The sequence below is a fragment of the Chiloscyllium plagiosum genome, chromosome 21, assembly GCF_004010195.1.
Source record: "Chiloscyllium plagiosum isolate BGI_BamShark_2017 chromosome 21, ASM401019v2, whole genome shotgun sequence".
NCBI classification, from domain to species: domain Eukaryota; kingdom Metazoa; phylum Chordata; class Chondrichthyes; order Orectolobiformes; family Hemiscylliidae; genus Chiloscyllium; species Chiloscyllium plagiosum.
The window spans coordinates 49,419,208-49,430,282 of NC_057730.1; the positions used below are offsets into that span (position 1 = coordinate 49,419,208).

The 11,075-nt window shown below is 44.6% G+C and overlaps 2 protein-coding genes across 6 annotated transcripts in view; one reads left to right on the top strand and one right to left on the bottom strand.

The window, feature by feature from the left end:
* Nucleotides 1–953: 953 nt before the first annotated feature.
* On the top strand, nt 954–3,650 carry LOC122560849 (36.4 kDa proline-rich protein-like). The gene is made up of 2 exons (XM_043712011.1): nt 954–1,486; nt 1,518–3,650. The coding sequence occupies exons 1-2, from the start codon at nt 1,338–1,340 to the stop codon at nt 2,362–2,364; spliced, it is 996 nt and encodes a 331-aa protein (XP_043567946.1). The 5' UTR covers nt 954–1,337; the 3' UTR covers nt 2,365–3,650.
* Nucleotides 3,651–4,046: 396 nt separating this feature from the next.
* si:dkeyp-72e1.9 (syntaxin-binding protein 4) overlaps nt 4,047–11,075 on the bottom strand; it is a 130,794-nt gene continuing 123,765 nt past the window's right edge. For all 5 annotated transcript variants that reach the window (XM_043712009.1, XM_043712006.1, XM_043712007.1 and 2 more), the window contains one exon: nt 4,047–4,170. In XM_043712009.1, coding sequence (XP_043567944.1) covers nt 4,061–4,170 — 110 coding nt within the window. In that variant the 3' untranslated portion in view covers nt 4,047–4,060. The remainder of the gene's footprint in view (nt 4,171–11,075) is intronic.

The following is an 11,075-nucleotide window of genomic DNA, read 5'->3' on the forward strand; positions in this document are numbered from 1 at the left end:
CGTCTACACCTAATCTCAGTGAAGACTACCCTCTGCACATGGTGAAATTCACTGAGACATGTCTTTTTTTTTTATTGTAGGGTGTATTCTACATTATTAAAGTGACATAATTGTTTTTTGGCCATGAGATCATTAGGTATGAAATGCACACCCACAAATTACAAGTGTTGGTGAAATCTGGTTCAGCGACAAATAGCTGCTTTTAACCTTCTCTATTGCAAGGTTAATGCTTGTGTTCTCTGGGGCAGTACTGAAAGCTGCCAAAGTGATTAGCTGTCCAAGGGAAACAGCAGTTTTTATTAGGGTTATGGGTGATGGAAATGACAAAGGGGTCACTACATTGCATTTGTTTCTTGGTGTTTAAAAACAGACCAATCTTTAACTTCTGGCAGACAGTATTTATTTTCTGTTGAAGGTGAAATGAGTGAAGGAGAGTGGAAAAGCTATATTCCATCTTTCTTTCTGTGGGAGCTGCTTCAATGCATCATTATTCTAAATGCTTTCATGGGATGTAGGTGGCACTGCTGTTGAACGTAGCTCTGGGAGGGTTATTACTGACAGGTGCCCTAAGCAGCACTCACTGTGTTGTCACTGGGACCTGAGGCCAAGATCATGTCCAAGGAGTGACATTTACAAACTACTGCTCCTCAAAGTTTCTGTCTCAAACTCTCTCTTCTCAATACAATCAGTAACTAGTTACTAATGTGCAATAAATTGCAAGGTGGCACAATGGCTCAGTGGTTAGTACTGCTGCCTCACAGCGCCACAGGGACGTGGGTTCAATTCCTGCCTTGGGCAACTGTCTGTGTCTGTGTGGGTTTCCTCTGGGTGCTCTGGTTTCTTCCCACATTCCAAAGATGTGCAGGTAAGGCGAATTGGCCATGCTAACTTGCCCGAAGTGTTAGGTGCATTAGTCAGGGGTGAATGTAGGGGAGTGGGTCTGGATGGGTTGCTCTTCGGAGGATTGGTGTGGACCTGTTGGCTGAAGGGCCTGTTTCCACACTGTAGGAAATCTAATCTAATCAAAATTAAATCTTGTTAATTAAAAGAGACTCGTCCAGGAAGTGGCTTTCCTGTTGTCCACTAGACCAAGTAGATTCTTTAGTTTCCAACTCTTAAAGCAGGCAGTGGCAGTAATCTTCAGTCCATATGACACAGTAAGCTGGCATACCCAAACAACAACACGCAATGGCAATAGATGTTGTCCACTCCTAACTGTCCCTTGAGACAACTACATCGCGATGTGTCTGAAGTCACGTGCAGGCACGAATGGGGAAGGATGGCAGAGTTTCTTTCCTCAAGGACGGTAGTGAGCCAGATGGGATGGGTATTTTATCATGATAAATGATGATCATCATGGCTTTACTGAAAACTATCTTTGTATCCCAGGATTGATGAACTTGAATTCCGTGAGGTGCCACGATGGGCATTACACCAGGGCAATTGGCTGGCCTCCGGAAATACTCCTCATTACCAGTGTGCCAACATCACCACCCCATCTCTCACCATGTGCCAACATCACCTCCCCATATCTCACCCAGTATGCCAACATCACCTCCCCATCTCTCACCCAGTGTGCCAACATCACCTCCCCATATCTCACCCAGTGCGCCAATATCACATCCCCCATATCTCACCCAGTGCGCCAACACCACCCCATATCTCACCCAGTGCGCCAACATCACCATCCAATATCACACCCAGTGTGCTAATATCACATCTCCCATATCTCACCCAGTGCCCCAATATCACATCTCCCATATCTCACCCAGTGCCCCAATATCTCATCCCCATATCTCACCCAGTGCGCCAATATCACATCCCCATATCTCACCCATTGCGCCAATATCACATCCCCCATATCTCACCCGGTGTGCCAACATCACCATCCAATATCACACCCAGTATGCCAATATCACATCCCCATATCTCACCCAGTGCGCCAATATCATATCCCCATATCTCACCCAGTGCACCAATATCACATCCCCCATATCTCACCCAGTGCGCCATCACCATCCAATATCGCACCCAGTATGCCAATATCACCACCCCATATTAAACCCAGTGTGCCAACATCACATCCCCATATCTCAAAAAGTGCGCCAACATCACCATTCCCATATCCCACCCAGTGCGCCAATATCACCACCCCATATCCCACCGTGTGCCAACATCACCACCCCATATCCCACCCAGTGCGCCAACATCACCACCCCATATCCCACCCAGTGCGCCAACATCACCACCCCCTATCCCACCCAGTGCGCCAACATCACCACCCCCTATCCCACCCAGTGCGTCAATATCACATCCCCCCATATCTCCCCCAGTGGGCCCTTTCTTACACTGGAGGATATTTAGGGAGTGTAAACCATGGTACACTTGATGGACACAGCTCACTTGACATGAAACTGGAACAACAGACATGTTCATTGTCAGACTGATTCATTGTCGAATATAATTTTACAGAACAATTCAGTGGCACTAACAGAAACGGCAAGCCACTTGTCATAGCAGAAACACATTGCGTTTGCGTTCTTCAACAGGAAACATATGAAGGAGAGAAAGTTCCCAAGTATATTTCCCTTTGCAACTTTCTTGGTCTTGTAAAATCTAACCGGAACCATTTCTCCAAGAAGACATGTTCTTGTTAGAGAGAGAAGTTGGGAATGGGGGAGACGGAATGTGAAATTAATGCCGACAGTACTTTTTTGGGAATTAAAAGTTGTGGGATAGCGTGTCCTCAGAGGACAGACTGTTCTCTCCCAGAGTTGAACACTTAGCCACAGGGCTTGCCAAGAACTAAACCAACTCTTGACACAAACTATACAGCACTAGTGAACTGCCACAGCTTTCTCTCCGGCCTGCTATAACGTTGTGGGTTAAAGCCTTTTTTCCATGGGGTTGTGAAATGTAGTAGAAATTGAGCTGAGCATTAGCTGCATATATGAAGGGTGATTGTAGCTGCTTTACACAATTGCTGCCTTGTGAATGCTGCAGCATTATCGGAAGCTTGTTTCACTTGACATCCTTTAACAAAAGTTCAAAAATGTCAACGTGTCCCAAATCTAGGGGATACCACTCAACTGCAGACATGTGTCACTGAGGTTTTAACTTGCAATCTACCAACTCAGTCTCAACTAAGATTTTGTTCTGAAGTAGGGTCACTAGGGAGTTGAAATGCTAACTCTGAGCTTTGTCTCCACAGAAGCTGTCAGATCTGCGGAGTTTCTCCAGCAATTTCTGTTTTTTGTTTCAGATCTCCAGCATCTGCAGTTTTTTTTTTGTTTTACAATAACGATTTTGGGCTGATTCTAAACGCAAGATCAAAATGCACACTGTCTTGGTCCTCAGAGATATTCACCCTCCGGTGACCTGCTTTACTTGGGTTGTGTACCAGATAATTATTGGTACTTTCCATGGTTGTTTTTTGGGGTATCAATGGGCACAACATGTAACAATTTTTATGGTGTGGCAACCTGTACTTAGCATTGCAATGTCTTGCAAGTTAAATTAATGGTGCTCAATCCTTCCATTTAAAACTTAGATGTTGGGGCACATTTAACAAGAGTTAGAATCCCTATAGTGCAGAAAGAGGCCATTTACCAACTCTCCAAACAGCATTTCACCCTATCTCCACATTTTATCATGGCTAATCCACCTAACCTGCACATTATGGAGTAATTCAGCTTGGCCAATCCACATAACCTACACATCCTTGGACTTTAGAACACAGCCAGAGTACCCAGAGGGGACCCACATAGACCGTGGGAGAACACGCAGAGTCCACACAGTTATCTGAGGCTGGAATTTAATCCAGGTCCCTGATTCTGTGAGACAGCAGTGCTAACCGCTGGACCACTGTCTCTGCTTTGTAAAAAGAGTTCCCAATCAGCTGGGCTAGTGAGGAAAAACATTAACAGCATTGACTCTGTCTCTTCTGCTTTCCATGTTTCACCTGGACTGCTACCTACTGGACAAAATACTTCCTTTTGTATAATATTGCACTATATATAAAAACATTTGATCTCCATAAACAGTAAAATATTTACATTTTTTAAATAAATAATATTTCTTGCAACTGGCTGTTTCTATGTACGTGTGATGAGGCATTTTTTTCCCGGCTGCTTTTCCTGTTCTGTGCCCGCGACTCCATGGTCAGTGCATCTACAGTGGAACAGAGAGAGAGAGAGAGAGAGAGAGAGAGAGAGAGGATGGTTTAAAGTTTGGAGAATAGAGCAAACCCCCAGCTTTTCAGGGCCAGTAATTGCAGGAGAATCTCAGCAGGTCTGGCTGCGTCTGTGGAGAGACGAGAGCTCGGAAGGAGGGTCACTGGACTCGAAACATTGACCGTTTCTGCTCCACAGATGCTGCTAGACCTGCTGAGTTTCTCCAGTCGTTTCTGTTTCTGTTTCAGATTCCCAGCAATCACCGTTCTTTGTTCCATTCCAATTTTGTTGTCTCGAGTCTTGCTGAAAAGACAGAGACATTGTCAAAGCTTCTTGTCTTGCACCATCAGACAAAATTCAAGAATGATTGAATGATCTTTCACAACAATTAGATTACATTACAGTGTGGAAACAGGCCCTTCGGCCCAACAAGTCCACACCGACCCGCCGAAGCGCAACCCACCCATACCCCTACATTTACCCCTTACCTAACACTACGGGCAATTTAGCATGAAAAATTCACCTGACCTGCACATCTTTGGACTGTGGGAGGAAACCGAAGCACCCGGAGGAAACCCACGCAGACACTGGGAGAACATGCAAACTCCACACAGTCAGTCACCTGAGGTGGGAGTTGAACCCGGGTCTCTGGCGCTGTGAGGCAGCAGTGCTAACCACTGTGCCACCGCGCCGCCCACAATGTATACCACAGGAAAAGGTTCCCATTGAAAGGGAAGCCAATTCCAATTGGAGAATGCAAAAGAGAATTATTAGCTCCCCAAGATCCTAAGTAATTGGAAACAGTAGAAAGCTTCAACAGATTTATTCCGTTTGCAGAGAATGAATCACTATTGTGGGAAAAGATTTGCTAACCCACGATAGGCCCACAAAAGCAAAATTGGCCAAACTGTACCAGAACACCCAGAATTCCCGAGCAGCTCACAAGCTGGATCAGACAGCATACAGACAAGGGAATACACTTTAAGCTCCCATGGACATGACAGAGCACCACAGATATCTCAAAGCCCCAAGGACAATTTCACAACCCAGCAATACCAAAGCCACACAGAGAGGCACCAGCAAGGACGTGCTCCGAGAACAGGACAATGGAAGCACCTCACCACTTCAGAGGAGACATTAACAGCTACCTGTGAAGAGGAATGGAACCATCGATACTGTCAGGATGTTGCATTGTGTGAAGGAACATTGTAGTTTCCCATTTCTTAATCAGTACCATTGTGCAGCATTATTATAAAACCGGTCTCATCCTCCGCTCTGGGAAGAGAAATCTGATCTATCTGTATAGACCGTCAGTTCTGTGTCAGCTAGTCTGTTTTCTCTTCCAGCAATTTCGCTTGTAATAAACTGTCAGTTTCACTTGGAGCTGTGTTTTGTGACCTCTAACCTATTGGGCAAGTTTCTCGGACAACTATGTATGTTGCCTCCAACAAAAGTAAGTGTTCTATCTTTAACCTTTTGATGTGTCAATGTGAGAATTTGTGATTGATGAGCACTGTTAGGAAGAAGGACAGATCATAACAGTCACAGATTGATATGACTTGAACGTTTACAAGGATCCTCTGTTGTGACCTGGGGATACCATCCTTTCTGTTTAACAATTGGGGAGGTGAAGAGAGTCAAGCCCCTAACAGGCAGAAACATTCAAATTCCAGGGTGGAGCATTATCTGTTTTGTTTGCCACTATATTCAGGCAAGTGACTGGTCTTCACAAAAAGAATGAAAATTTCCAACCAGACGATCTTCCAGCACAAATGCAATCCATTGTAACTGTGTTGCTGTTTGAGAGAATTATTCAATTACTCTTCATTCCCAGCTTTTCCATACAAATTTATCCTTTTCAAAGTTGTATTAGAGTCATAGTCATCGAGATGTACAATACGGAAACAGACCCTTCGGTCCAACACATCCATGCCAACCAGATATCCTAAATTAATCTAGTTCCATTTGTCAGCATTTGGCCCATATCCCACTAAACTCTTCCCATTCATATACCCATCCAGATGCCTTTTAAATGTTGTAATTGTACCAGCCTCCACCACTTCCTCCAGCAGCTCATTGCACACACGCACCACTCTCTGTAAAGTTGCTCCTCAGGTCCCTTTTGAATCTTTCCCCTCTCACCTTAAACCCATGCCCCTCTAGGTTCAGACTCCCCTACCCTGGGGAAAAGACGTTATCAATTCACCCTCTCTGTGCCCCTCACGATTTCCTGAAGGTCACCTCTCAGCCTCCGCCACTTCAGATAAAATAGCCCCAGCTTATTCATTTCTCTATTGAAAGTCACTAATGAATGTGCTTTCACTGATGCTTGAGGCTATGAGTTTCAGGTTGTATCGCACTGCAGGGAAAATGTCTTGTGCCCAGTGGGTCCGCCCGCAATCTACTTCAGAATTTGTGTATAACGTTTAAGTGAGTTCTTCACAGAGCTGTCTGGAGTCTGAGAAACAGACACTAATAGTCAAACCTTGGTCTTTTTCTAATTGAATTGCATTCCAATTGAAACGAGGGGAACATTTCCTATAACTGTCTGGGTACCTTAATGTTGAATTATTAATTGCTTCTTAACAGCCCTCATCTACCTTTCTACTCCATAGCCCAACACGCTGTATTGCTACACCGGCTTTCAGCGTTAACTAAGTGATGAAGGATTAGCACTCCGAAAGCTAGTACTTCCACATCCATGTCATTGCTAAGACTGGGATGGGGTGTAGTGCTATGACTTCAGTATCAATATTTTGAGTTTCTGGACAGCAGCTTAAGTTGTAAACTTCTGCTTAGCTCCTTGGATTCATGTTTTAGACTCTGCTCGGTTTCTAGCATTTCATATTAAACTTCGCTCGAACTGAAATAAATGCGTCAGGAATGGCTCAGGATTGGGATCTTCCGACCAATCAGATTTACAGATGATTCTTCGCTGTGTAAAAACTTTGTGGACATTATCAATTAAAGGCTTATCGTCAGAGTGGTTAGCACTGCAGCCTGATAGTGCCAAGAACCCAAGTTCAATTCCAGCCTTGGGTGACCGTCTGTGTGATGTTTGCGTGTTCTCCCAGCTCCCTTAGGGTGCAGGTTAGGTGGATTGATTAAATTGCCCCATAGTCTCCAGAGATGTGTGGGCTAGGTGGGTTAGCTATGGTAAATGTGGGGTTCTGGGGATAAGGTGCGGGTGCTAATTCTGGATGGGACGCTGTTTGGAGGTCAGTGTTGACTCAATGGGCTGAATGGCCTATTTCTGTATGATAGGGATTCTGGGTGATTGTGAAAATCATCGAACATCCCATTACCTTCAAGTGTTGGGAACAGTGAAGCCAATGCTCCATTTTCAATACTCTTCCCAGTCATAACAACGCTGCAAAACCAACAGAATGAATCAACAATGTTGCACAAAGGTCTGCATCCCCTTGTAATTAATTCACTCTTGGCCTGCCACTGGCTGGGTCAGCACTTATTGCCCTGGAGAAAGTGCTGGTGAGCTGCCGCCTTGAACTGCTGTAGTCCTTGGGATGCAGGGAGACTCGGAATACTGTTCGAGAGGTAATTAGAGTCATAGAGATGTACAGCACGGAAACAGACCCTTCGGTCCAACTCACCCACACCGACCAGTTATCCTAACCGAATCTAATCTTATTTGCAGCACTAGGCCCATATCCCTCCAAACCCTTCCTACTCACATACCCATCCAGGTGCCTTTTAAATGTTGTAATTGTACCAGCCTCCGCCACTTCCTCTGGCAGCTCATTCCATAACCGCACCACCCTCTGTGTGAAAAAGTTGCCCTTTAAGTCCTTTTTAAGTCTTTCCCCTCTCATCCTGAACCTATGCCCTCTAATTCCGGACTCCCCCACTCCAGGGTTCTAGGATTTTGACCCAGTGATAGCGAAAGCATGGTAATGGAGTGCCAATTGAAGATGATGAGTGGCATAGAAGGAAACTTTGAAGCTTCCGGGTTTTCCCATGCATCCACTGCCCTTGTCCTTTTAGGAGGTAGAAGGTCCTGCTGAAGGATTGTATACATTAGAGTTTAGAAGGTTCAGAGGAGATCTAATAGAAACTTACAAAATAATGCAGGCTTAGAAAGGGTGGATGCTGGGAAATTGTTTCCGTTAGGCAGGGAGACTAGGAACCATGGGCACAGCCTTAGAATTAGAGGGGGTCAATTTAGAACGGAAATGAGGAGACATTTCTTCAGCCAGAGGGTGGTGGGCCTGTGGAACTCATTTCCACGGACCGCAGATGAGGCTGGGACGTTAAAGGCAGAGATTGATAAATTCTTGATCTCGCAAGGAATTAAGGGGAGAGTCGGGTAAGTGGAGTTGAAATGTCCATCAGCCATGATTAAATGGCGGAGTGGGCTTAATGGGCCGAATGGCCTTACTTTCACTCCTATGTTTTATGGTCTTAAGGAGACTTGCTGAATTTCTGCCATGCATCTTGTCGTTGGTACATGCTGCTGCTACTGAGCATGAGAGGAGAGAGTAAATGTTGAATGGGGTGAGTGGGTTGCAAATGAAGTGATTGCTTTGATCTGGGTGATGTTTTAAAAATTCATTCATGGGATCTAAGTATCACTGGCCGCATCCTTAGAGCTCCTTGGGAGGTTGGTGATGAGCTGCCTTCTTGAGCCACAGCAGTGTGTCGAGTGTAGGTAGCACACTGCTGTTAGGGAGGGAGTTCTGACCCAGCAACACTGAAGGACAGTGATATATTTCCACATCAGATGGTGCATGGGTTGGAGAGGAATTGCAGGCAATCTGATTCCCATGAATCTGCTGTCATTATCCTTCTGGATAGTAATGGTCATTTATTTGCAGGGTGCTGTCTAGGGATCCTTGCTATATTTCTACAGTATATCTTGTGGACAGTACACACTGCTGCTACTGAGCATTGATAATGGAGGTAAGTGAAATGAATTCTATCACACTCCTGCCCTGTGCCTTGTAAATGCTGGACAGACTTTGGGGAGACAGGTGAGGAGTTATTTCCTGCAGAATATCGACACAATGATAACACAGACCTCGCACCAATCCAGAGGAGTCTGAAGTTGTGCCTCCAAACAGAATAATTTCAAAAGAGTCAATTGGATTTTATTTCCAAACCAAACGAGGCCAACTACTGATCTTTAATTTGGGAGAATGGAAAATGTGAACTTTTGGACAGTTTTTAGTGCACTCAGTTCCATACCCATGGCTTCCACAGATTCAGATATCAACCATGGCACAGAAAGTGGAAAAGTCGCTGGTTTTGTTGACCTGAACAATGCAGAGTTTAGATTTTTCTGATCTATTTATACAGACCATGACCTGTCCTCCACATATATTGATTGCATTGAATTGAATTGAATTGAATTGAATTAGCTTTATTGCCACGTGCACTGGAATGAGGGCAGTGAAAAGTTTGCAATGTCACCGCTTATGGAGCCATCTTAGGTACGTGTCATTGAGGTACAGATACTTGTGCATCTTATCTAACGTATATATATATATGGAGGTTGGTTTGCTCAATTGCCTGGCGGGCTGGTTATAATGCAGAGTGATGCCAACAGTGTGGGTTCGATTCCTACACCTGTTGAGGTTATCATGAAGGACTGTCTTCAGCTGAAGCATGTTGACCCTCAGGTTAACCCACAATCGGTTGTCTCTCTGCAATGGGAGTGCAGACCCAAGGTCTGCTAGGACCATGCTTTGCCCTCCATGAATGTGGAGACTACTCTGTCCTTTCGAAGATGAGTTAATATTTATTTATTGAATTTTAGTCGACGAGTATCTAAGGTGAAAAATGAGAACATTCCAATATCATGTGGTTATTTGAACCACAGAGCTAACAGTGATTCATTCTGGGCAACACAATGACATGCAGCACTGTCATCCTCTGAAGCCCCAATTACGTCTGTTCACAATTACTGAGAACAAGCCCAACTTTAAACTATGGCATCTGTTGTTAACTAACGCTGTATCTACTTTGCAAGTCATCTTACAGCTTTAGAAACACATCTAGACCTGCAGCAAGATAACTGCATAAAAACAGAGTTCATGTGAATCGGATGATGACAGAGACAGTTTTGTTTTTGTTACTTATAGCAGTTAAGAACCCCAGCTAATTAAAAGTTGTTATTTTATGATGGAGTGCCAAACGTTGTGTGGAAAAATATTATGCAGAAAGCCCGCACACACAGTGTGTGCCAATCTTGGCCCATGCTTTGTGTTTTCATGTACAAACAAAGCTGTCACATATTTTCACTTTGAACATTTAACACCAACTACAGGTATTTCACTATTACACTATTTCAAACCCAAGGCAGAATGTTTCAGGAAGAGAATTAAATTGAACGTTGGCTCCCTCGTGTGGCCAAATTTTGCATTGCATGCATTGTCCTGGTTAAGAACAAGAGAAGGCCCAACCCGAGGAGGCCATTCAGTCTCTCGAGCCTGTTTCAACATTCAATACAATTACGACTGGTCTCATCTCAGCTTCCAATGCACTTTCCTGCCTGCTCTCCTGAACCCTTCTGTAGTGATTGTAACAAGGTTAGCCAGATGGACCTCCTAGAATATGAGTTCCCTGAATGGGGCTGTTAATCTGGTCAGACTCTGGGAGTTGGCTCTGCTGAGGCTGTACCACAGTTAAGGACTTTCCACGTATAAATAAAGGGTGGCAGGATACCGGCCTCTCTGGAGTTATTTCATGGGAGACTGATTAGCAAGGTTAGATCTCATGGAATACAGGGAGAACTAGCCATTTGGATACAGAACTGGCTCAAAGGTAGAAGACAGAGGGTGGTGGTGGAGGGTTGTTTTTCAGACTGGAGGCCTGTGGCCAGTGGAGTGCCACAAGGATCAGTGCTGTGTCCTCTACTTTTTGTCATTTACATAAATGATTTGAATG